This window comes from Pan paniscus, chromosome 2 (genome assembly GCF_029289425.2).
Source record: "Pan paniscus chromosome 2, NHGRI_mPanPan1-v2.0_pri, whole genome shotgun sequence".
NCBI lineage: Eukaryota > Metazoa > Chordata > Mammalia > Primates > Hominidae > Pan > Pan paniscus.
The window spans coordinates 122366255-122393771 of record NC_085926.1 but is presented as its reverse complement, the minus strand read 5'-3'; the positions used below and the strand labels follow the sequence as shown (position 1 = coordinate 122393771).

The window sequence follows — 27517 nt, the reverse complement described above, 5'->3', positions numbered from 1 at the left end:
TAGCCAGACATGCTTCTCATGTCATGAGAAGATCTGTCACCAAACTTGAGGTGACTTCTCTAGTCCCATCTCTAGCATCACACCTTTCTTTCTGCAAGGCCTGAAACGTGCAGGCAGCTCATGTTTTGAGATAAAACAGCTTAAAGACATGCAAAAACTTTAAGAAAAAGAGTACTTGAGATCTGTCCCATGATAGGACTGAACTTAGAAGCAAACAATTTGGGAGTTAGAAGAAATGAGAAATACTTTAACAAGACAGGAAACAGAAATCCAGAGGGGTAAAGTAACCTTCGGCAAGGTCACTTCAGGGTAAAATTTCTTGACTCTTACTCCAGTGTCCTTCACCATCTTGATCCATCTCAAATTAACATTTGTGTATCATATTAGACAGGAATTAAGCCTCATTTGTTTCCATATGGATATTCAGTTGTCCAGCATCCTTTGCTGAAAAGACTTTCCTTCACTCATTGAATTTTTTTGTCAAAAATCAACTGACTGTATATATGTGGATCTATTTCTATAACCACTATTCTGTCTCATTGTGTTTATTCTTATACCAAATACGATTCTGTCTTGATCCCTGCTGCTTTAGAATAAGTCCTTAAATCAGGCAGTGTGACTTGTCCAAGTTTGTTCTTCCTTTTCAAAATTGTTTTGGCTGTTCTAGTTTCTTTGCATTTGTATTCTTTGCATTTGCGTTTTATTTCCATATAGATCTTAGAATCAATGTATTAATTTCTACAAAAAAAAAAGCTTGCTGGGATTTGATTGAGACTGTGTTGAATCTAGGGATCAACTGGGGAAGCTCTCTATCATCTTAGTCTGCAGCTCCTCACTTCTGTGGCCATCAAAGGAGTCATCCCTCTGAAGCAACAGAAAGGACTGAGAGAAGGGGTGGAGACCCTCACCCTGGCTGCAGGGCCCTCTGATGCGCATGTCATATTTGCTCCAAGGAAGACTTTCCGATGGTCCCTGTAAGTCATCCAAGGAGAATGATTCTCTGATTTATTTCTACCAGGGAACAATTCAGAGAAGGAAACTACTACACACTGAGTAAAATTACTCCTGTTTTAAACCTGTTTCATAAAAAGAATTCCCTAACAGCACCCAAATCATTTTAAAAATCCTCTTAGCCCTGTGCATATTGCTGTACAGATGAAAGGGTAACACACTGCATCGTTATGGCCCTGCTGTCCAGCTCCTGCCTTTTCTCCCACAGCAGCATCATCTTATCTGGTGTGTTTCTAGTTCCCCAATGACAGAGAGCTGTGTTTCCTCCGTTACACTGGGGGCCCAAGGAATGAAAGAACCATGTGTTTTTCAAGTAGTGCATAATGCCTAACTGTGGTAGATTTAATTATTGTTCAGCAACTATTCATTCTCCTCTCCCAACCTTCATAGGAGGCATTGCTGCCTCACTAATGTTGGCTTGGCCATGTGACTTATTTTAGCCAATGAGATGAAAGAGAATATGACACAAGCAAAGACTTGAAATGCACTTGTATGGTAGATTTTGGACTCTTGCATTCCTGCCTTTAACTATAAATGTGCCTGAGATGGCTTCAGGTCAAGGAGGACAAGAGACATGGGAACAGATCTACACCCTGTCTGCAGCTCGAAGCCTAGTTCTACCAAGTTCAGCCAAGATCAACTGAACCTAAGACACTTAAGAAAAAAATAAATGTTCATTGTTTTATGTCACTGAGTTTTGGGTTGTTTTGTTACACAGCACTATGGTGGTAACAGCTGACTAATATACTGCCCAAATCTAGCATTTAGTATACACCCAATTTCTATTTCAACACCTCCCTATAGATCTGGTGAGTTTCAGAAATTTATGAGACAAACCCCATAGTCCAGTGCTCAAATGGAAAGGATGATAAGAAAGTCAACTGTGGCGTTTCCACAAACTATTCTTCAAATGTTAGTACTGAAAGGACAGGCTTCTCGCTGACATAAGTACTGCACATTTACACTGCAAGGCAGAAAATGGCCCCCTGGCAATCTCAGCCCCACAAGCCCCACAGTCCTTTCCCTCACCTGTTCAGAAGTTTTGTAAAAGGCCACAGAGGCATTGACCAATTTTAGCCGGTCTTCCATCTTCAGCATGAGCTGCTGCCAGTGGAGGGCCACCTTCTCAGCACATTCCCGGATGGCATCGGCATCGTAGTGGCCGGCCTGGAGCAGCACCTCGGCTTTCTGCTGTACCTGCAGGGCACTCTGGTGCGTCTTCTGCAAGGAAGTGGCATGAAAGAGGGACTGGGCACAAGGAGAGGAGAGAAAGGTCCGTGGGAACAACCCAGGCGTGGTATGGGAGGGGGTGGAGTGAGGCGTGAGTGAAAAGATGCAGAGAAGTTAAAGAGCTTTAAATGACTGATCCATTTTGTCATGACCATTAATACATTATTATTTTTAAAGCATATTTAAAAAAAGAATATCATACATTTTTATTAGCTAATCTCTCACGACCCTAACTCCTGTCCCCACTTCTTTCTTTTTCCTTGCAGCACTCTAGATTTTAAGAACATTTCAGTTTCTGTAGTAGAGAAACAGAAGTTATGTATCAATCTGCTCACTAATTGGTTCATAAATTTCCTTTACAAATAGAATAATAAAATTGTACATTGAGTTTTCGAAGGAGGTTACTACTGCAGTCCCATTTTACAGATCAAGTATAGACAGCACATGAAAAGAAACTTCATGTAACACAAATCTCAGCTAACAATGCAATCATTTAAAACATTAATAATCAGTTGAAAAAGGTTCCAGTTGAAGGAATAAATTTGGCAGGTTAATAAAGCTAGAGAGTAACCTCCTACATCATCCCTTAATTACTTCACTGGGGGGCATAACAGTGCAGGAGATAATTCACTTCAATACATAATCCCCATGTTATTTTCATATCCCTTGAGGAGATACATATATATGTAGAAGGTCTATTTTCTTTCTTTCTTTCTTTCTTTTTTTTTTTGAGACAGGGTCTTGATCTATCACCGAGGCTGAAGTGCAGTGCAATGGTGCAATCATGGCTTGCTGCAGCCTTGAACTGGGCTCAAGCAATCCTCTTGCCTCAGCCTCCAAAGTAGATGGATAGCTGGGACTACAGGTGTATGCCATCACACTTGGCTAATTTTTCACTTTTTGTAGAAATGGGATCTTGCTGTCTGCCCAGGCTGGTCTCAAACTCCTGGCCTCAAATGATCCTCTGCCTCAGCCTCCCAAAGTGCTGGGATTATAGGCAAGAACCACCACATCTGACCAGAAGTTCTTTTTTTTAAATCCTTTTTATTTATTAACTTTTTATTAACTTTTTTACTTTTTATTTTTTATTAACTTTTTTATTTTCCCTGATGGAACCCAGGGTCCTTTCTTAGGGTTCAAGAAAGAAGTCAAATTATGCTCCCCACCAACAATCATTGTAAAGGCCTCTAGTAACACTGTCAAAATGGGTTAAGCCAAACCCAACTGCTTTCACTCCCTTTGAAATAGCTTATCTTCCCTGGCATATTTTCCTTCTGATGGAGAACCTAGTCTGAACGGAAACATTTAAGGAGAAGCACAGGCCACCTGGAGAAGGAGCATATGTTGCAATTCTGGTTCCGTTCCCTTCATTTTTCTAGGCAATGCAGACTCTGCCTACCTTTCATTCCCAATATCTTCTAGAAATCCTAACTGCTCTGCCATGCCCTCTCGAGACTAAGTGGCCTATATCTCAACATCAATTCCAAGAATATTTGATCAAGTTTTATCCAGATAGAAACCCAGAACTGATTAAGAGGTATTTATGCTTAGTGAGCCTCTATTCTGTAAAGATGAAATGGTGTCTAACACAAATGAATACATATTGCATATGCAGTCATGTGGAATATAGTCATTTCAAGCACTGTGAATACATTTACCCATGCTTCCTCAAAAGCTCATTGAGATGCTTAAGTGTGTTATGACACTTGGTCTTACTTGCCCACCATTTGATTGAGGCAAACCTTTACATTGAAGATAAAGAGGAGGTATGGCCAAGAGCTGTCTTCATTCTGCCCAGCATGCCTCATAACTGTGCTATACCTCTAATCTGATCGCTCAGCCTTCATTTTCTTCGTTGCTGCTTATGACTATGGGAACTTGACTGCTACGTGCCCAATTCTTTTTTTGTTTTTGAGACAGGGTCTCACTCTGTTACCCAGGCTGGAGTGCAGTGGCGCAATCTCAGCTCACTGCGACTTCCACCTCCTGGGTTCAAGCAATTATCCTGCCTCAGCCTCCCGAGTAGCTGGGATTACAAGTACCCACCACCATGCCTGGCTACTTTTTTTTTTTTGTATTTTTAGTAGAGATGGGGTTTCACCATTTGGCCAGGCTGGTCTTGAACTCCTGATCTCAAGAGGTCTGCCCATCTTGGCCTCCCAAATTGCTGGATTACACACGTGAACCACCATGTCTGGCCCCGATTCTTGATTATAACCCCAATCCTGATTTTTTCTTTATAGTGAATACATCCTAACACTGTGATATTTCGGTGTGTCAGAAAGCTACAATAGAGACAGCTGATGATAATAAAACTCATTTCCTTTGGTTAATTCCGCCTTAGAAAATGATTTGCTGATGCTGTGTGTGCAATATGAAGTTTGTTTTTAAATCTCAAATCCCAGACAGTTCTTCTAGTACTAGTAATGGTTCCTAAGAAAATATCATGCATCTTAACACTGTTTATACATCCAAGATGGTTTCCAGGAAATTAAATGGTTGCAATCAATCAACACTAGCTTAAAAATGTCTAGCAATCAGTTGGATTACTGCATAAAAAGACACAGGCAATTAAAATTTTATTATTTTGCCATGATTGTTGTAGAAATGACTCATTAACAATTTTTTTTTTAGTAAAAGATAACATCTTTGCATTTCTTACACACTCAGAAGTGGGTTGAATTCTATACTGAACCATAAGTAATGAATGTCTTTGAAGTTTTCATTCTGTCTCTTTTCCCATTGGTAATTAACTTATTTTATTTTTAATATAGTTCCCACGTCCCATTTCCTACTCTTTTTCCTACACCACTCTAAAGCAATCAGTTCAAGTCTCTCTGGGAAGGACAATGTCCTAGTTAAAAAGGATAATTAAGGGTACTTAAAGCAAGAGAAAATTTATATTAGATTATCATAAATGAAGTTTTATTTTTAAATAGCCTTCTAAAAAGCCCCTGTTGATGAGCTTCTTCTGGTTGCAGTTTATTCTTTAAATATTGTTCTACCAGCATTATTGAACAACTACTTTCAGCGGGGTAAAAATATCTGGTGCAATCTGCTCCAATGCTCATTATCCTTGTTAAAAGGCAGACTCTGACAATAGTATCTAAGGGTTACATGTAAACCAAATGGTTAAAAACAGGATCCTAATTTATAATGACCTTTGCACTTGTTTATCCTCAAACCTGAGTGATTTGCACCGGAAGTGACTTCTAAACTTTCAGTTTTACATTTCCTCACATGGTACATATTTAGAATGTATAAAAAAACCAATGTACCAGTGGCCTTAAAGGTTGAAGGTACTGAGAGGTAACAAAGATTCTCATATGAAGTGTGAATACTTGTTTTCTAATACCAGGCCTCCCTGGGGGATGAACCCTTGCATTTGCTTCCCTATCAATTCTTGGGTAAGAGGAAGGCTCCCTGGACCATTCTACTAGAAGGGGTACAGCCTTCGCTGCCTGAAGGAACACCCACACCTGAGAATCACCCTGCCTGAGGTACAGAGCAGAAAGGCGAAGGGAGGACAGTGCAGCCAGATTTGGGTGTTACCTCGATGGCCAGTTGGAACTGCTCGTGCTCCCGCTGCAGCTGCTCTGCTTCCGACAAAGAGCTGGCATTGACCAGGCTGGCGTTGAGCATTGACTCTCCATTGCGGATCCATCCCAGAACCTAGGGAATCGGGACAAGCACACAGGTGAATGGCCTTCCACAGTTTCCCCAGAGCTGTTGCTTCCTCTCATGGGGACTTCAGTTGGAGAGCTCACTATCTTTTATCTTCTGTTGGAGAGAGGACAGCAAATGTCTCCATAATTAAAATGGTCATCTCCCCAATCATACAGAGTACCTGTGCCATAAGGTACTTATTTTATGTACCTGCTTTATTCCCAGCTCCACGTCACCCCTCTGTCCCAATTTCCTCACCCACATAGTGTAAACATTACTTAACGTGGTTGTACTGTATGCATGTCTAAACTTCCTTCTGGAACATAGGATGGTATAAATAAATAAATTCCATCTGTTGGTATCCTTTTCTTTTTTTATAAGGTCCAGTTCAAATAACAACAACTTATGGAAATCTTTTGCACCTAATCTCTCCTGCTAGAAACAATCTCTTCTTCATCTAGTGCAAGCATATCATTTTGTATGTACCACCGTTACGGTATTCACCACAGACTTCCTGGTTTCTTTATTTCAACCTATGTTTCATTCCCCACTGAGAACATAAACTTCCTGAAATCTGGGGCAATATATTAGTTGTATTTTAGTCTCACATAGTACCTAGCACAGTACTTTGCATATAATGGGTGTGGTGTAGTTTTTGAAGTAATCGAGAATACCCAGGTCACACCTGAGCAGTGAGTCTAATTTCCTCTACCTTGCAAAATAACCAAGAGTAGGCAGGTTTGAATCTCAGTAGGTAAACAACCCCAAAAAGGGAGAAAAGAGAAAGAAAACAAGCAAAATAGAAGTAATAACCCATATTCTGGATCATCAGAAAAAGGGGAGTAAGCTATAATATAATTGACTTAAATTATTTAGAGGCCATGGGTAGGCTGAATACAACTTCTATGTGATGTTAACAATCACTGGGAGAAAGAAAACTCAACGAGGGAATATTAGGATAGAAGAAGAAACAGCTGACACTGTCTAGACAGTTCTAGGTGAAATGGGGATGTGGCAATTATCCAGCTAATAAAGTCAGAGCAAATAATGCAACTGGAAGAGTTAAGCTCTAAAAACCTACCTGGTGTCTGGTCACCAGAACATTGCCAAACACTTTCTTTATTAGGGAGTCTGAGAGTTTTCTTGGAGAAGAAATAAAAGCTATTCTGAAAATTCAAGATCAGTAAATACCACCCATCTGTCACCTCATGCCAAAGGAGAAGACACCACTATCTGTTTCAGATTTGCTTTCACATTTTTCTCCCCTCTACTTCCTCACATTGAACAATTAGAAAATACCAAGCCCAGTCTCATGCTCTAGAACTCATAGGCACCTCTCAAATTTCATCCCTGGGCAAAAAATGACTCATGCCTTATTGTGCATAGATAACATCAGGTCATAAATCCCACTGAAGCTGGGCTACTTGGATTGAGATGTTAATTCATGGCCAAGCTAGCAGATTGTAGATGAGATGCCAATGTGTAAAGCAATTAGTTACAGGAAATAACTGCTCAGAGTGTTCACGTGAAATCCCTGTTGTCACTGGGGGACTGTGGCTGGTTGGCTAGAGGTGCTAATGATTTTGAAAAATTGCCTGTAACTTTGGGCACATGCATTCACAGACTGCATGCCCAAATGCCTCATCTCTTTGGGAAATGGAGCTCACAGTGTCCCTCTGCCATGATTGACTGCATTTTGTTTGGTCTGAAGATTCATTTGAGGGTGTCAGAGAAACCACTTCTCCAAGTGCATCACACATCAATGTCTGTAGGACAATTTGACTCCCTTTGGGTCTCTTCAGTTTTGTTAGAAAATTTTTCCCTCCAGTTTCAGCCAACAGGAAACATGACTTATAGCTATGGTGGTGGGATCCCTACTTACCAGCTTCCCATTTAGAAACATCATGGGTTTCAGTACCTACTTTTTAAATTATATAACATCATTTCCTTATTCATTTTTATTTACTAAATGCTGTTTAAAAAGGCATTCCAGGACTTTAAAGTGGGAGATTTGATTTTAGGAAGCTAAAAATGCATGGTAGTTTATATCTATGGCTTAGCTCCAGGGTGGGGCTGAACCCTAGGAATGAGTCAGTCCTGGACATAGAACTGGCATAGTAGAGAAATAACATAAAATTTGGAGTCAGAAATCTGGCTTTTTTACTTACCTGGCAAAATCACTTAACCCCTCTGAGTCTCAGTTTTCTCATCTGTAAAATAAGGATAATTGTACCTTCCCTTTCTGCATTGCAGGGTTGATGCAACAATGTGTAAAATGTAAAGTCTGATGATTATGATGGTACTGGTGGTGATTTTTAGTTTGGAGAAAAGCTGGATAATGATGTGATTATTTATACCTCTCTTAATGAGAAGAGAGCTTTATTCCAGAATCTGTATGAGCTTATTGGCATATTCTGATGTGATGTAGCTTCCTTAGCTGTTTTGTCATCATTATCCTTTTACTCTGATCACTGATAACCCTTGTTGGTATAATTTTCTATTACTGGTATTTTTAATCTTCCAGGTTCATAAAACTGGCTAGTTATTCTTCTGTGAGCATACAAATATGTGCAAGTTAAGAAACATCATAATTAAAATGAGAAAATGTTGGTTCTACTAATTTTGAGCTGTGTGACATTGCAAACATCATTTAAGCTCCCTAAGGCTCAGTCTTCTCATCTGTAAAATGTGAACACTTTCCTCGCATAAGGGATGGGGTAAAGAGAAAATAAAATAATTAATGTAAAAGCATTTTTCAAACTGTAAAATGAATATTGACATTGATCAATCATTCTAGGCAACAATTTACCTAATAGGTTAGATGATCTTTAAAGATAATTTCCAGTTCTAACATTCCACACTACTTTCAAAACTCAAAGAGTGCCCCTACATCTATAGGGTATCCAAGAAAATCAGTTAGTAGAAATGAAGGACTGAAAGAATATCACTACTTGGGGACTTAAGAGCTAGGCCAAAAGTTCAGCTCAGTCTGAGCTTGAGGGGGAACTGTACATGAAGATCTATTGCTTCTTCAGGTCAGGAAAGCTCAGCTAAGCCCAAGTCAGGAGAATGGATTTGAGTAAGTGGATGTGGATATCCACAAATGGTGATGCCATTTAAGCTGGGCAGGCTGAGCCTTGTAACCATGTAGGCTGGGAAGCCGCCTGTAGATGGCTGTGTTCTCAAGGTCATACCTACAGCAAAGCTTTGAGGTTGTACTCAAGGCAACTGACTCTAAGGACCGCTATTGTAGATGATTTATCACAAGGCATAGTTGTTTCTGAAACTCTAGCCACAGGAAAAATAATCAGCTCCTCAGATGGTAGCAGGGAGCCTGTCATATGTCCAGTGTTCCTTAGTTCTAAAAATCCATGGTCTATGAGACTGCACATGTTCATCCTTCATGGTTTTATAAACTGTGGCCATATGTCCTCTTAATTATCTCCATTTTGAAACAAAAGGATAGTACTTGTCCTGTTGGCTGCCCCTCTTTTGGATCTACTTCAATTCCTCTCTTTTATATTCAGCCAACAGAACTGAACACAGTATTCTCCATAGGAGAATAAGGACATGCTAATATTTTCTCCTTTGTCCTAAATGTCCATCTTGATTATATGCAAATTTTGGCCAGCATTTGGTGCAAAGAAGCAAATTAAGCCAATGTCTTTAGTAATCAAATAAATATAACTTCTTTCCTCATAGCTTAGAGACACAACATTTTATAAATCCATTTTAGCTTATTTTCTGCTAAATGCACTGCTTTGCAGGAATACATATGGAAATTCATTTAGTTTTATGCTCATTAGGTAGGTCTTTCAAATCTTTCTGAATTATCTAATAGATGTGAGGTCATCTTCACCATAGTAGTAATTTTCCTGGTAGCTATCAGAGCACTCTTTCGGGTTTGGAGAGTAACTTGGCATTGAGTGGTTCAGGGATCTGCTCCATGGGCTGTAATCAGTGGAGTGGTTTCCCTTCAAGGTCCACCATTTCTCTAGGGGTGTTTGGGCTATCTATCTTAGATATAAAGTCCTACATAAACCCTCAGAAAGAAAATAAGTTGCATCAATCAATTTCATTTGTTCTGAGTCCATTAACATAATTTTTAGTCTAACCTCTGTGCCTTCCTTTCTTTTCAGTACTTCAGTTTAATATAATTTTGGTAAAACTTAAGGTTATGATGGGCCATGATCAAATCTAAACCTTTAATCTATGAGCTCTAATGACATAGTTGTATCATAATCTATTACTGTCCTCTCCCTCTCTGCTCCCATTAATGGCATTTCAATTAAAGTGTCCTTTTTCTTTCTTTTTTGAGACTATATTCAAAAGAGACTCTCAAGCTACTGTCTAAATTTAGCATCACTGATCAATACCGACATCTAAATTAACTCCCTTTTTCCAAGAGTCAACAGCTTCCAAATCAGTATTTCCCGCTCCACCAATTTCCATCAAACACAAATGCCTTCTCTGAAACTGGATCAGAGCGCTCCCTAAGGAAAGAGCCTACACTGACAAGGAAAACAAGTCTGTCTAATGAGGCATGGTGGCTTAACCAAGCAGCAGTCCCTTGGCACCTCGAGGGCCACTGCCCTTTGCAAAGGGCTTGGTAGATTTCCTGAGAATCTGGTTTGAGCAATTTTGTACAGTCTTGAACGACAATCCCACGGTGTGTCATTTTTGTCATGGTAGAAATAAGGAATCTTCCCACCCCCACAAAAGAATTCCTTTTTTGTCTTCCCACTCATGAAATTATAAATGGGAATGTATATAGATATTAGTCCACCCCGGATTATTTATATATAGACAGTCTACTTCCCTATTTAACAAAATACTTATCATCAGCCCAGTCTCCTCCTATATAGGATGTGTAGTTGGAGAATAAATATATTTCTATTTTAATATCAGCGAAGGAAAAGAGAATTAGGGAGTTGAATTTACCACTGATACTGGAGAAAAATAAATTAAAACCCAGGAACAAAAGCAAATTTATATATTTCATTTCAAAGTCAAATAGGAATGATTTTCCCATTATGTTTTGTTCAGATGGTCATTCCTGCCACCTTCCACTGATGGAAATAACCAAGTAGGTGCAGCAGAGGACTTTGATGACCTGCTGGAGCCCTGCTGACCTCAGACAGGTGCCACCCTCTCCATCAAGCTTAGGCCATGCCTGCTCCTATCCTCTCATACATGGTACTGCTGAGGTCAGGAAAACTTCAGACCATTCAGCTAGAAGGATTCTTATTTTTAAATTTTGAATTGATAAACATAATTGTACATATTTATGGGATACATGTGATATTTTGATGCAGATATACAATGTGTAGTGCACATTGTAACTGGGATAACCATCACCTCATTTATTTGTGTTGGAAACATTCAAATTCCTTTCATTTAGCTATTTTGAAATATACAATAAATTGTTAACTATAGTCACCCTACTGTATTATGCCACACTGGAACATATTCCTTCTAACTGTAATTTTGTCCCCATTAACCAACCTCTCTTTATCCTCCCCTCCCCTCTACCCTTCTCTCTCTCTTATAGCCACTACTCTACACTCCACTTCTATGAGATCAACCTTTTTAGTTCCCACATGCATGTAGTATTTCTGTGCCTGGCTCATTTCACTTCACATAATGTTGGAGGGCTTCTATTTCTCCTGGGACCACATGGCAAGAGTGGGGGCCAGCAGAGGCAAACTGTAGGACCTTGGATTTAGGAGGCCTAGGCTGAAGTTTCAGCTGACCAGTCAAGAGGCCCTGGGGAGCACTAACCCTATGGTACCTTAGTTTCCTCATTTGAAAAGTAAGCATAACACCACTTCTCCCCACGGGCATGTTCTCTTAAAATGAGATTATAAATGAGAAAGGATTTCTCATATGAAAAGAAAGTCCAGTCTTAACTACTAAGTTGCAGAATTTGCATACTCGTTACTGTTCTGGGCCTGCTAGGATTTCCACCAAGTCCTTATAAATAACATGTCTCTCTGGAGACTCAGGTGTAATCCCAGTGTCATTAAGCAGAAACAATCTGGAGGGCAGCACTGTAACCCGGCCTTGCTTGGGGCTCAGGAATTTAATCTGTGCTGAATACAGATCTTTAGCATGGCATGTGTGGGCTATGGCTCAGCACTGATTGGGAGAGATGGGGAGTGGAGAAGACAGTGTTTTTTTCATTATAATAAATAACAATATAATAACTAAGACAGAGGCATCAGAGGAAGGAATACCTTTAATATAAGGAATCAAGCAACAATTAAACAAAATAAGATGTTTTGGCTCTCATACTAAATCAGTAGGCTTAATTCCAAAAGTTTCAGCATGCTGAGCTATGGTTTTCTGAAGAAAAAAGGTAAAAGCTCCAGCAGCTGCTATAGACAAGAAAAAAAAATGTTTAAAAGAAAGATTTTTTTTGCTTAGGATGATTTGGGTAGAGTGGGGCAGAAAGGGGCAACCACAGGAGTGATGTGGTACCTGCCCTGCTGGGAACCCCTCCGGGACCTGTGGAGAGTGGTGGTGTGTTCTCTCCTCATGGTCTCCTCATGGTCTGCTGACCTCTTAAACTTCAGTGGCCTAATCTATAAAATGAGAATAAAGTTTACTTCAGAGAATGGTTGTGAGGATTGATGAAGATGTGTGTAACAGGCCCATAGCACTCAACAAAATGGAACTATTATTATATTTTTACTTCTTCACCCCCACCTTTGTACAAATAGGTAATTAAAACAATTACCACTTAGTCTGTTCTTAATCTATGTATTTTTTGTAATTTTTATTTTTTGGAAACAGGGTCTTGCACTGTCATCCAGGCTGGAGTGCAATGATGTGATCATAGCTCACTGCAGCTTCAAACTCCTGGACTCAAGTGATCCTTCTTCCTTAGCCTCCCAATTAGCTGGGACCACAGGCATGTGCCACCACATTCAGCTAATATTGAGAATTTTTTGTGCGGTCTCACCATGTTGCCCAGGTTGGTCTTAAACTGCTGGCCTCAAGTGACTCTCTTGCCTTGGCCTCCCAAAGTGTTGGGACTACAGGCATGAACCACCATGCCTGGCCTGTACTATTTTTAAAATGTGACATTGGTCATTGTGTGTATGTTCCCACAGGTTCCTAGAGATCTAGCATAAAATGCCTAGCATAATGCTTCATGCAGAAAAGTTATTTTTCCATTTTAAAATCAACTTTAATATGGCAAGAAAACTTTCCTATAATAATCATACACACTTTGGAAATAGTGATGGTAATTGCTACTAGTTACTGAATATTAACTATGTGTCAGGCACACAGTGCCCCAAATTAATTAACCTGACTCTACATCCTAAATATATTTATTGATAAAGGATTTGTATATTTCCCATGGACTGCTTGACAGGACTGAAGATAGAAAGAAAGAACAGATTGAGTGACTGAGGACAACTCTGGAATGGATTGTCTTGTAAGAGAGAAATCATGCATTTGTTGTTTGAGCCATTGTATCATTGGGTCTATTTGTTACCGCAGCCAAGCTTTCAGAAACGAATACAAGTAGTCCTTAACTTACCTATTTTCGAAGTGCTGGTTACTTAAAGGGGCACCTGTGGCTCTGTATGCCTTACCTCATACCAGGAGCAGGTCCCAGGTCAGGCTCAGCTGGCTGAGAAACCCAGGCTGAAGGAAGAAGGGCTGGGCTTACCTGTTTGACTTCAGCCTGGAGGTGACGTAATTGGAGGCACTGCTCTAGCCGCTTATGAGTCTGCTCCGCATTGAGCTCCAATTCATGCTGCTTCTCATGGAGAAATTCCAGTAACTCTTGCACCTGGGCTGCCAGATCAATGTCTTTTTCACAGATCAACTCAATTCCTGATTTTAAAAAAATGGAAACAATTAAAAACCAGCTAGTACTGTGAAGGCTACATTCCTTTCAATATGCATAAGAAAACTGGAATTTGGAAGCAGCCATTATTCATACCCTCCCAAACCCTAAATATTCCTCTGTGAAACTGGGCACCACAATGCGCCCTTGTTTGGGATGCTAAAATTACGCCATCTCTTTTGTATTAACTGATCCTTTGCCTGAGGATTCAACGGATGATCAGTTCCTTATTATCAACAGGAATTAGAGTTATATAGAGGTCCATCCCTAGACATGACAGCACCCAGCAATTCCTGCTGGGGGATTTGCCAACACCCAGAATATTCACAAACAAGCCTCTAAATCATATTGGAAAATCAAACACCAAACCAAAAGACTGTCTCAGTACTTTGGCCAATGACACACTTTTTTTTTTAGCTGGTCAGATATAATTTATCATTAGATGGTAAGTTCACTCCAATGAGAGTAGCTGCACAATAGTGATTTTTAAAAATTCCTTTTAAATTCCCCGCAAGTGTCGCACATGGACAGTGGTGATTTTATTAGCCAACTACTTAGGTCCTCTAAAAAAAGGCACTGTTAGAAATATAAGCTAGCTCTCATATATTATTTATAAAACTCAGGCAAACACACCTAATAAATACAACCCAGCAATACCACAGGGATAATGAGTGCTTATCCATTTAGAAAAAGCTTCACGTTAAAGTTGTGCCCACTCAAGGAGAGTTTGCTCAATGTTTTTCTACTGATTTACAATTAGTAAGCTCAGCCAGTCACTGACAAGTGTTCCCAATGTTTATGTATAAACCACCCAACATTAATAAACTGTCAACCATCTGACCTACAATGGGAGCCTTGAGTCAATATATGCCAGCCAGAAGCTGTGGCCCCATTCCTTGTTTACCTCCTTGTCTTGCTTTTCCTATATACTTTTCCTAATTCATGAGCACAGGTGCAAACACACACTTCCTCTCTTCACCATGCCAATTCTCCTATTTACACATTATCATCAGCAGGCCCAAGGTAGCCTTCATCAAATAAATTTCTGCCTCAGAAATGAACGAACTCGGAGAGAGAGCAAAGGAACTGCCTTAGTAACCAAAGTCCTTCTCTCTACTAGTAACTTGAATTTGATTCCTTACTTGGCTCTCAAAGACTACCCGAAAGTGTACTAGCTTTGGAACAGTCCTGAGTTGGAATCCTGACTTTGGGCAAATTACCTAGACTCTCAGAAGCCTCATTTTGCTCATATGTAAAATATGAATTTACATACCTACCTACCTCATAAGCTACCTACCTCCTAAACTTGTGGGATTAAATGAGATCATGCATGTAAAATATCTCTCATATACACATATTACTGTATGTACATGATACACAATAAATATAAACCACTGCTCCTTAGTCCTGTGGCTTTTCTGACTCCTAACTCTTACCTTAAACTTTCAACTTTCTGCCTTCTCACATTCATGTCCTCTTGGTTTCTAACTGTCTCCGACTTGTTGCAAGTTGTGACCCATGTTGTTTCTTGATTTGGATTGTCTACATATTTCTTATTCGGCCTTGTTCAGATCCTTAGATCTAGGAAAATCCTAACTCTGAACTACTTGCTTATTCTGATCCCTGAGTCCACCTGGCTCTGCAGCTTCTTAGTTCTGTCCAAGTCCTTTCCCTGGCTCCTCATCCAACAATCTAGACCCAATGCAGGTTTGGTCCTGATGCTGACACTTTTGTCTGAGATGCTGAAGAACAGGATCCTAACCAATGATGGGGTTCAGACTTAAAAGCCCAGCAGATAAGTCACCAAAAGGTAGTATACTTCCATGGGGATCAAACCCAAAGGAGCCTGCCAATCTCAACATATGGCTACCTAAAAAATAAATCCCATTTGGGAGATTTCCCCATCACTCTAACTCACACCGTCAGAAATCCATCACTGCCACCACCAACACACCTGCAACATATAGTTGGGGAAGTATAAGGAAAGTCTGTACATACTAAGGGAAATTCATCTCTGGAGGCAAAAATAGTGTTTTATATAAGGACAATATGGGAAAGTGGGAACACCTTTTTTTTCTGGTGTTACATGGTAATAATTTCAGTATCTTTTCATGTTTATTTTTTGTGTCTGTTTCATAATTCCAAGTCCTAGCTCCTGAAATATCTGTGGGAGACAGAGAAAAGAACGGCTTGTTCTTTTGGCAGCCAACTCCTTCCAGTTACTATTTTCAATTACCAAGGGGATGAGTTAGAGCACCTCCTTGACTGAAATCAAAAGTAAGAATACAAAAATTTCTACCTCTGCAATGCTTGGCATAGTGGGATGACCCCTGACCCTTATCTTTACTTTCTGGAAATGCAATTTAAGATCCATCTGCAGAAGCAGACGCTCTTTCTCACTTCCAGTCTTGATGCGGATTTGTTGTAGCTCATATTCATTCTGCATGTGTCTCTGGTGTTCAGGATGCTGGGCTTGGGCAAAATGTCTTTCTTTGTGAGCCTCATGGCTCACCTCTGCCACACCACATGTTACTTATCAAAGAGGACAGTCACCTGCTTAGGACATCAAACAGAGCAGGCTCCCAGCATGTCCTGAGACTCAGTCCCTGCATTTTCATCCATCTCATTTGATGTTGTTTTATGTGAGAAAAACACAGGAAATAAAATGGATGAAGACAGTGCTTATTGCACCTCTGCATGCCTCAGGAACACATCATGTTGTGGATGGAATAAATGGGAGGAACATGAAGATTTATTCCAGCCACACCAAGAAGAATAGAAATTACCCCCTCTCCCACTGCCCCCAAACACACTGACACGAGTCCTAGTTAAAGCCCATCAAATGGTAAATATCTGTCAATCGGCAGCAGGCAGAGTTTGCTTGTGTTGACTTTACTGCTCTCAATCTATTGATATATCTGTTTTTCTTAGGGGCTCTTAGAAATGCAAAAAGATATTTTTCCTCTTTCCATCAAGTAGCGGAATGTATTTGTGAGGAAATCATTTGTCAGGCTCTTTTTTAAAAAGTTCTATTGAGACTTCTTTCTGATGTGCCCCCACAATTTCCTGTGCCCATACTCCAATCAGAACACTTCCATTGAGGTTGGTTCCTTATTAACTTATCTATGTTGTTCCAGGAATGCAGGCTTCTTGACGCCAGAGCCATGTCAGTCGTATCCATCTCTGCCTCTTCAGGCCCTAGCACAATGCTTCACTCATATCACCCAATAAATACCTAATCAATGAACAAACGAGCCTCTTTAGAGAACTGAGGTCATATGCTGTGGTGGAAAGTACCTGAGAGCTTGGGGGAAGAACAGGCTTAGGTTTGCTCTGTATGCTATGAATGGTGAGACTCTGGGCTTCTTACCCTCTCTGAGCCTGGATTTCCTTGTCTGTAAAATGGGAATCACAAAGAGGACTTCTCAGGGATATTGTGAGAACTAAGTGAGATACAATGTATACAGTGCTTGGCATCTAGTAGGCTTAAAATATTCATTTTCTCACTTTTTCCTTTCCCTCAGAGAAATTATAATGAATACACTTTTGATTGCTGATGGAACTATTGAATGGCTTGTACAAAATGTAAATATAAAATCTTACTGACAGGTGTTTATGTACTCGCCTACCATATATCATTAGAAACAATGGTGGCTTTAATGCTGTTAGACTGCTTCTCTCAACTCTGCCTCACATCAGACTCAGCAGAGAATTTTTTTTTTCTTTTAGACTGAGTTTCGCTGTGTCGCCCAGGCTGGAGTGCAGTGGTGCGATCTCAGCTCACTGCAACCTCTGCCTCCTGGGTTCAAGCGATTCTCCTGCCTCAACCTCCCAAGTATCAGCTGGAGAATTAAAAAAAAAAATCACCATGTCCTAACCACACCCCAGACCAATATCATCAGAATCTCTGCGGCTGGGACCCGATCATTAGTAAGTCTTAAAGCTCCAGGTGTGATTCCAACATGCAACCAAGATTATGAACCACTGGAAAAGACAGTACAGGAAACAGAGATATTCCTTCTGCTACACTCAGCAGAATGCTCTGCACTGGTGTTTCTTTAGGGCTAAAAGCCACAGCTAACAATAATAAGCGTTAGTTTGCTTTCCTTTGTTACCAGATAAGGGTACCACTTTAATTTCCTCAAGGAGAGAGGTGACTGTGGTCTAGAGTAAGATTTAGCTATTTCTGGCTATGCTGCCCATACTTGTAACATGTTTTAAAAAACTGTTTGTGTTCTTTAAATATTGGTATCAGCCTCAGATACAGAACATCTTTTCTCTTTTCTTTTCTTCTCCCCTCTCCATTCCTCTGTCTGTGTCACTCCCTCTACCTAACACTCAGTTCAGAAATCACAAAGTCCTTTAATGAGGTTTTTAGATCAGTGTTCTCAACCCTGGTTGTACCTTAAAATCACCTGGGAAGTTAAAAAAAATCTGGGTCCACTCCAGACCAATTAACTAAGTCTCCCTGAGGGATGGAGCCCAGACATTGGTATTTTTAAGAAGTTCCCAGGTGATTCTCAATCTACCGACAGGTTAAGAACCATTGTTTTACATCAAGGTTTCTTCTTCCCTTCCTCTCAGCCCCTCAGATCCACATTCCTATTAACCCCAGAGTAGCTCTCATTTTGAAAAAAAAATAAAAATAAAAAACCCACAGATTTTTTTCTTTCCTTTTTGACACTAGTAAAATTATTTGTGCTCCATTATTTTTACCTACGTCTGTTCCACCCACACTGATGTTCATTCTCGATTAATTCAGCAAACACTACTATTGAGAACTTGCTAGGCACAAGACACTGGCTCTGCTAGATGCTGGGAATGTAAAGAGGGAAGAAAGAATTTGTTCCTTCATGCTGCTGGAAAAACTACAGGAACACAAATAACTTCAACAGAATGCAGCATGTGCTAGAATAGGAGTACAAAATATACTAGTTGCCAAGCTTCACTGAACCCTTTCCATCCTCCCATGTTATCCCACTTCATCCTCACATGACCCTATGTGGTAAGGATTCTGATGATCACTACTTTTCAGAGGAAGGCAAGGCTTAGAGAGACAGGCGAACATGTACAAGGACACTCAGGTCCTAAGATGTGTGGCCGGGATTTCAACCCAGGATTTCCTCTTTTGTATTCTAGCCTTTATGCTCAAGGAGAAGAGTGATCCTCACAAAACTTGATTTATTTTAAGAATTTATTTATTTTTAAACGTTGGGGTTCGGTTCTTCTCAGGCAAGGTAAATTTTAAGTATCATGGCCACAAACTCCAGAGATTTCTCATTTACAAACCTTGTATAAAGAGAGAACTTAATGCTTTCTGTAAATCACAAAAACAACATATCCATAGGGTACGTTGCTCTTGTCTTATTCCTAAAGTCAAGTGTAACAGTCGCATGGTCAGATTTCATGGGAGAGAAGAAGTATGGCCTGGCCGATGAGGGCAGCTAGGCTGAATTACAGAAAGTGAGAACTGGAGGGAACCTTAGGAATCAAGGCGTGCCACACTAGACAGAAGAAGAAACTAAAGTCTAAAGAGAAAGAAAAGGGACTTCCAAAATCAGACTGCTAGTTGGTGGTGGAACTGGACCTTGAATTCAGCCAGCATGTTTCTCTCAACTTCTTTCAGCAAAACCTACCATCTCCCAACTTGAGGCTCAAATAGATGATTCCATTGTGAGGAAAGAACAATGAGCAAATTAAGAAATTGCTCCTGTTTACTCTATTCCTGAGCCTGATGTTAAGTTAAGCAAAGGCTTTTACTTTGGTTAGAGTTGTAGGCACACCAGAGGGATTTAGTAGAGCCTGGCTCAATATTATAAACTTCACACTTGAAAAGAAGCATATAAAAATTCCCTAGTTCCATTTGCCACTGTAAAATCAAAGCATAAGCCCTTATTTAGCATGGACTAAATACCAACAAAAGTTTTAATATTGCTAATTGTCCTTTTTCTAAGACAACAGTTTGTTTTACCTTTAGTCCAAATACAGTCCATTAAACAAAGACTATAAATCCCCAAGCCATTTATTGCCTCAGTCCTGTGTCTCTGAAGTCTTACATTCCTCAGCCATTGGGGGACAAGGCCCACCTGGGCTCACCCCTTACCCCATCCCCACCCTCCAGCTCTGCTGTGAATCTACCCTCCATTTCCCTAAGCCCAGAAGTAAGTTAGATGCCTCCCCTGCAGAACCAGGCATTCAGCCATAGACAGGGAGTGAGCATTCCTAAAACCCCTGGATTCATTCTCTTGAAAGCCTCATGGGCTATGCCAGACTAAACAGCTAGCTGTGGTAGGAGCAGAACAGCCAGCCTCAGTAAGAGGCACTGAAGAGGCCAAACCTCTTTTGACAAAGCTCATTTCTAGAACAGGATATTGTGGGGGTGGGCAGCCCATCTGCCTGGGGTGTTTTCACCCACTCAGCCCTCATAGTTTAGGTGGACACCAAGCACAGCCCACCTCAGTCATAAGCAGTCTTCAGGGACTTTCAACTCCCAGTTGTCTTTCTGTTACTATGGATACTTGGCTCTTGGGACAGACATTGGCTTGCCCAGCGTCACATCAGCACCCCGGTAGTAAGTGCTGCAGGTTTCCAGGCAGACAAGCTTCCTTTTCCTGCTGGACACATCTACCATGAGAGATGAAGGGTGAGCATCCCTGCATAGCTTCTCTGTCCATCTCTCTGCTAGATGGTGTGTGTGCATTCTCTTATGGTTCCCAGTCGTAGCTGCATAGACAGCTACAGTAAGTACCATGAGGGCAGGCCATGGGGCTAAATCCCGAGTCCAGGTAAGATTCCCAATCACAGAGAAAGGATTACAGTTTCCCCTACTTCCCTAATAAGGTACAGTCTGTGTCCTAGAACACTGACTCCCAGATTTTAATGTACATACCATTTACCTGGAGATTTTGTTAACATCTACATTCAGATTCACAAGTCTGGGATAAGGCCAGCAATTTTGCATTCCTAATCTGCTCCCAAGTGATGCTGGTGCTGCTGGGCCCAGGGCCCACACTGAGTAGCGACATGTTGGGTCAGTGGTGCACAAAATCACCTGGAGGGTTAATTGAACCACAGATTGCTGGGCCACACTCTGCTCACCCTTAGACTATTTAAGCAACACTGCCTTATTCACGAATCCGCCTCTCAGATCAGTCTCTGCCTTGGAATTCTTTGACCCTTAGACTATTTAAGCAACATTGCCACGTACTCTTGTGTACAGGGCTTTAAGAGTATGCACTGTTTCAATGCCTATAGCAACAGCAAAGGAACCGCAGAAAACATGTATGTTAGGGGATTCTGATGTAATGAGTTCAGGTATGAGCCCTTGAACTCGCATTTCAAACACATCCTCAGGTGATACTAATGCTGCTGACATGGGGATCACATTTTGAAAGCCACTGTCCTAGGTCATTCCAGAGATGTCAGATGTTGTGATTTAATTATCATGATTAAAAGCAGTGGTTCTTGGCCCTGGCCACCCAGTTGAATCACCTGAGGAGCTTTTTGCTGTTGCCCAAGTTCCATTTACAGATAGTTAAATCAGAATATCAGGGCATGGGGCCTGGGCACTGTCATTTAAAAAAAAAAGTCCCCAGACAGACTGCAAGGTGAGTAGCCCTTCCTGGGACTACACAGAGCACTAGCTGCATACCTGTGAATAGGCCTGGGTTTCAGCTGCACACCTGTGAAACAGGCCTGGGTCTCAGAGGCAGTCTGTTCACAGCACAGATGAAAATTCAAGGACAGACTATGCTGACAAAAGTGAACAGAATTTACTAGACTGTCTCTCCTCTGGTCAGGAGTGAAGTCCCTTTGAATGCTGGTCTTTACTCTTTCAGGTCATTGAAAGAAACACAGTACTTTAAAGTTCAGTATGACTGCTAAGGTCCCCCTGACAATCTCAGGATTTCCATATCCTTCAGGATAAGCAGGGACATGGCCCAACTGCGTTTTATAGTTGATGGCCTTAGCTCCTGTCTACCTCGTGTTGGAGACTGAGGAACCTGAGCCAACAAGGACCCCGGTAGGAGGGCAGTGGAGTGGGTCGGAAGGTAGAGATCTGGGCTCTAGCACTGCCTTGGGATGTGACCAGCCATGTGACTTCTTTTCTTCTCAACCAGCGGTCCTCAAGATCACCATGGTGCTCTCTCCTTCTAACATCAAAGGATGACTTGGGGAGTGGGAAGTATAATAGTAAGGGCTCACTCATTTGTTAGATAAATTTTGAATAAATCTTGAGCAGGAAAAGAAGTTAAATCTGAGTAACTCAGCCGTGTTTTTCTGAGAAGTTATAAAATTATATGATCTTGTCATAAATTTTTATCATCACTGTTTATACTCACCCAAAGACCAGTGATTAACAATTGAGGAGACTGAGAAACAGGAACTGGAGACAAGGAGATAGCTTAGGAGTAGAGGATAGGGCTGGAGAATGCGTGCTGGCAGCAGGGATCGGGAGCAGAAGAGGAAACAACTACACATGTGTATACAATCCATATGAATGTCTGACTGCTTCTGGTTTGTTTTTCCAGGTTACCATTTTTTAAAGGAATCTGTGCTGATTGCCATCATCGATTCTCTCACTCTGTCTGCAGACCCGGAAACCCTGGCCCTATTCCCAACTTCAGCACAGCCTAACTGGGCAACCTTGGGCACTATTCCAGCTCTCATGGCTTCCGTTTCTTTTCTTTTTTTTTTCATCTGACTCTTGCCCAGGCTGGAGTGCAGTCGCACGGTCTCAGCTCACTGCAGTCTCCATCTCCCAGGTTGAAGCGATTCTCCTGCCTCAGCCTCCCAAGTAGCTGGGATTACAGGCATCTGCCCCCACACCTGGATAATTTTTGTATTTTTAGTAGAGAAGGGGTTTCACCATGTTGGCCAGGCTGCTCTCAAACTCCTGACCTCAAATGATCCACTCACCTCAGCCTTCCAAAATGCTGGGATTACTGGCATGAACCACCACACCTGGCCTCGTTTCCTTTCTTTTAAAAAAAATGTGGGTAAAAATCTCTATTCTTTGTATCTGTAGGAATAAAATGAATAAACGATGTGGCAGTGCTCCTTGCAGGCTAGCTGGTATGCTTGTTTTCATCATCTCCTCTGCCAGGAGAATGAGCGAGGTCACCCACCTGATGCCTGGACCTCCATGATGTACTGGTGCAGATCCTGTCCCTGCTGGATAACCTCAAAGGTCATGTTGTTCATGGCTAGCTTCCGTTCTGTGTGGCGCTGCAGCCGCTGTTCTGCCAGGGTTAGGTCCTCTGTGTTGAAGTCATTCATCTGCCGAAGCAAGTCTTCATTCCAGGCGTCTAGCTCTGCTGTCACCTGTGAGGGAACCACTGTCATCAGCACAGGCTCACCAGGTCCACGAGAGATTGTTAGGTTAAGGCTCACAATTCCAAGCCTTATTCATGAATCCACCCCTCAGTTACGTCTCTGCTTTGGAATTCTTCAACCCTTAGACTATTTAAGCAACATTGCCATGCACTCTTGAATACATGGCTCCAAGAGTGCTCTCTAGTGTTTCAACGCCTATAGCAACAGCAAAGGAACAGCAGCAAACATTCATATTATGAATTATGGCTTATAAAGTTTTTGCATACTCCTTGATGTTCAATCCTCACAATAACTCAATGATGCAGGCATGGTGGAGATCTCCAGGTCCATGTTCTAGAAGAGGCAGTTGACCCTCACACAGACAGATGGGGTTATTTACCCTGCCAGAGAGGGATAAAGTTCTTCTACTAACTGCAAAGACTTTGTCTACCATCCCACAGTTGTTGCTGTAACAATTTTCATAACTAAAGAGGTCCTCAGAAATTAAGTAGTATTTCAAAAACAGAAACTGAGGGCTAGAAAAACCTGGTGAATGGCCCAAAGTTACACAATCAGTTAAAGAGCTGGTGTCCATCAAACCCAAGGGTCCTGCTCTGGTTCCTCTGTTCTATTGTGCAACATTCTGTCCTTCTATTACAAACGTTGACACCTAAAAATAGTGACTAAACAAAGTATACATGTGTAGCATACCTCCAGGAATTCAAGCAGATTTAATTAATTGAAAGGCATTAATGATTCTAATGAATACTAAAGCATGTAATGAATGGAAACATTGCCTTAATAGCAGCTTGCTAATTGCTCATTTCTCTACACCTTAACTCACATGACTTCACTGGGTCTACTCTCAGTTTTCTGCAAATCGAGACTAAAGCCTACACTTCCTTTACAATCTCTGCAATCATCCACAGACTAGGAAGTCAGAAGTACTGAACTAGATAATTCCACTTGTGTGAATCAAAATTAAAAGTTTTTAAAAGTGATTTTCAGATCTGCTATCTCATGCTACCCCGATGACACCCCTTGAAGGCGACAGCATGTGTACTGTCATCCTCTTTTCTCAGGAGACGAAAGTGTCACTCCAGGTCACACATTTCCAGGATGGCCCAGGCCATCTAAGCATATATCCCAGAGCCTTAGTTGAGTGGTTTTCATGATGCTGGGTCTCATGCCAGCTCCCACATGGCATAACCTTCCAAGTTATCAAAAACTGCTGCTCCAGGAGCATCAGGGACACAGGGAGACAGACGATGGATTGAAGCAAGTGGGAGCGGTGCTCTTATATTCCATGCTGGGGTACACACACTGGGATGGGAAAGCCAAGCAGCCCCTCACAAGGGGCTGCTGTCTGGGTCACAGCATTTCATTTTTTTGTCTAACAACAAGACCTTTCTTCAAGCAAAATAGAAACAGATTAAATTGTACTTTCTCTCTTTGAAGCAGAAATGGGGAAATTGAAAATATCACTCTCACTGCCCTAGGTTCTCACTTCACCCCCACATCTTTTCAGGTCAATTTAGAGAACTGCTGAGCTCAGCAGGAAAACCCAGTATTACTTATTGTGGGGCATCCTTGGGGGATCTGGGAGCCACTGGGTTGGCAGGCAAAGTAGGTTTTTGTTAAAGCCCCATCTTTGAAAAGTACTTCATTCTCTAACTCGAGAAAGGGGTTAGACTGATGAGGCTAAAATAGATTATTTAAAAAGATAATTTAGCCTGGGTGCAGTGGCTTGTGCCTATAATCCCAGTGATTTGGGAGGCCAAGGCGGGAGGATCACTTGAGGCCAGGAGTTCAAGACCAGCCTGGTCAACGCAGTGAGAACCTGTCTCTCCAAAGCAAATAATAATAAATTAGCTAGGCATGGTGGCATGCACCTGTTGTCCTTGCAACTTGGGAGGCTGAGGCAGGAGAATCACTTGAGCCCAGGAGTTCAAGGTTGCAGTGCACTATTATTATGCTACTGCACTCCAGCTTGGGTGATAGAGACCCTGTTTCTAAAAAAAAAAAAAGCATAATTTAAAGTATACACAGGCTTTTATAGTTTTTATAGAACTAGGCCTTTTTCGTTACTGTATTTTAAAAACTGAAGTATAATTTACATACAAAATACACATATTTTAAGCATTCAGTTCTGAGTCTTGACAATTTTATACACCCATGTAGTCATCGCCAAAAATAAACTATAGAGCCTTTCCATCACTCTAGAGAACCTGCTTGTGCCCCCTTCCAATCCATTCCTCCCCTTCCCAACCCACAACTAGGTACCAATTTCTGATTTCTATCATCATAGATGTAGTTTTGCCTATTCTAGAATTTAATATGAATGAAATCTTACAGAATTTTTTTTAAACATCTGGCTTTTGTTCAACATGTTGTATCAAGATTCATCCATGCTGCTGTGTGTATGTTTAGTTCATTCCTTGCTACAGCTGAGTAGAGTATCATTGTACATATAGGCCACAGTGCGTTTATCCATTCTCCTCCTAATAAATTATTGGGTTGTTTCCAGTGTTTGGCTAATATGAATAAGGTTCATGTGAAAGTTCTTATAGAAGTCTTTCTGTGGACATAGGATTTCATTGCTCTTGCACAATTACTTAGGGGTGGAATTATATATAGGTCATAGGGTAGGTGTATGTTTAACTTTATAAGGGAACCATCAGAGTTCCTCAAAATGATTGTAATATTTTACATACCCAGGAGCAACGTATTCAAGTTCCGGTTGCTCTACACCCTCACCATCATTTGGCATTATCAGTCTATTTAATTTTAACCATGCTAGTGGGTGTGAAGTGCTATTTCATCATGGTTTCAAGTTTTATTTTCTTGATGACTCATGATGGTGAGAACATTTTCAAATGCTTATTGACCATTTGTATATCTACTTTTGTAAGATGTCTTTTCAAGTTTTCTGCCCTTTTTAAAATACTGAGTTAATTAACTTTTCATTGTAGATTTGTAAAAATTCTAAATATATTCTGGATGTAAGTTCTTTATCAGATAATATATGTAAAATAGCCCAAATCACAATTTTTACTCCATTTTCTGGCCTACAAACTAAGGGGAATTAGAATAAAACTAAGACAACAAGCATGAAAGGAAGAGCCTGCCTTTTCTTTTGATTTTAGGTTCTGTTTGTTTCTGTGAAACTGAGTCTATGAGGTATCTATTTGCTGCAGGAAGATCCAAGGAGTCCCATAGCCAGGAATCTATGGAGTGGAAGGTGCCGACGGTCCTGGTGAGGGAGAACAGAGTCACATCAGAGGGCTTTAGTTGAGAGAGTGATCTCAGAGGTCTGGAATCCTAGGAATTCGAATCTAAGCTAAATGTGAAATATGTCCAGGATTCTATACCTGGTGTTTCTATATTCTTTCGTCTCCTCTCCTTACCCTCCTCCACTCGCATCATCTGACACCATTGAATTGAGGAACCCAGGTCTGTTATGAAGCCTGGAGAATGGGAATTTCCAGGGCCTCCTCCTAAGGCTGCCCTCCCTGGGTCCACAGGCTCTCTCCTCTTTCTGTTGGACTCCCCCTCCCTTCTCTCCCCCAGGCACTGATGCCCACAGCTTTCAATTAGTCTGATTTGTGTGTGTTTAATGCATACTGGAATTTAAATTATTCTCTTTCCTAAGTATTTTCTGTTTCCTCAAGGAATGTTTTTTTCATTAGGTTCTTCCTCCCCACCTTCTTTCTGGGGCATAAGGCTGGAAGACAATAGAGGCTCATTTTTTAAAAAGAAAAATAGTTGTTTTCAAACCTTAAGTTGACCTTACTGCTAAGGAACAAACCTAGCTTCCCAGGCTTACCCTGTGCTCTTGTTATGAACCAGTCAGATGGTTTACTTGCTGATGCTGAGAGCAAGTTCTGCCCTCTCCAGCTTTCTTCTCTAGTCTAATAGCCCTGAAATGCCCTTGTCCTTCCTCCCAATCTGCTTAAGCCCTGACCACCCTTCAGAGTAAACCCTCTGGCATGAAGAGCTTCACGACAACACCTAGACCCGAATATTTTTCTCTGGCTTATCTAATAACATGGGTCATGGGTTAGTTTGCTAATACAGAGAGACAAGACTGAAAAGAAAAGCCTGTGCCAGTGAGTGAATTTAGTGATTTAACTCCATCTGGAGAGAATTTGTTCAAGCTAGAAACTAGGGCCTGAAGCCAGTGAATGCAAGATGGAACAAAAGGTTCCCAGAGGGCATTCCGCTTTCAGTCAACCTATTTGGCTTTCTCCTTCTACTCAGTTACCTCCATCTCAGTTCCCCACTTGCTCTAGTGGCCTCTGTCTCCCCCACTCTCCTGAATTAACTGCAGAGTTAGGAAATGATGACTTCTTTGACAGATACATTGGCAATATTTCTATTCTAACAATTGTCTACTCTAGAGACATCAATAAGGGAAATCAGAGAAAGTGCCAA

At 41.1% G+C, this 27517-nt stretch overlaps 1 protein-coding gene across 27 annotated transcripts in view; it reads right to left on the bottom strand.

The window, feature by feature from the left end:
• Positions 1–27517, bottom strand: part of KALRN (kalirin RhoGEF kinase) — a 692638-nt gene that overhangs the window by 293598 nt on the left and 371523 nt on the right. For 18 of the 27 annotated variants that reach the window (XM_034957211.2, XM_034957212.2, XM_034957221.2 and 15 more), the window contains 4 exons: positions 22897–23092; positions 13589–13755; positions 5794–5913; positions 2041–2259 (listed from right to left, as the gene is read on the bottom strand). In XM_034957211.2, the coding sequence (XP_034813102.1) occupies positions 2041–2259; positions 5794–5913; positions 13589–13755; positions 22897–23092 (702 nt within the window). The remainder of the gene's footprint in view (positions 1–2040; positions 2260–5793; positions 5914–13588; positions 13756–22896; positions 23093–27517) is intronic. The other 9 variants (XM_034957216.2, XM_034957220.2, XM_063602550.1 and 6 more) reach the window with 1 other exon arrangement.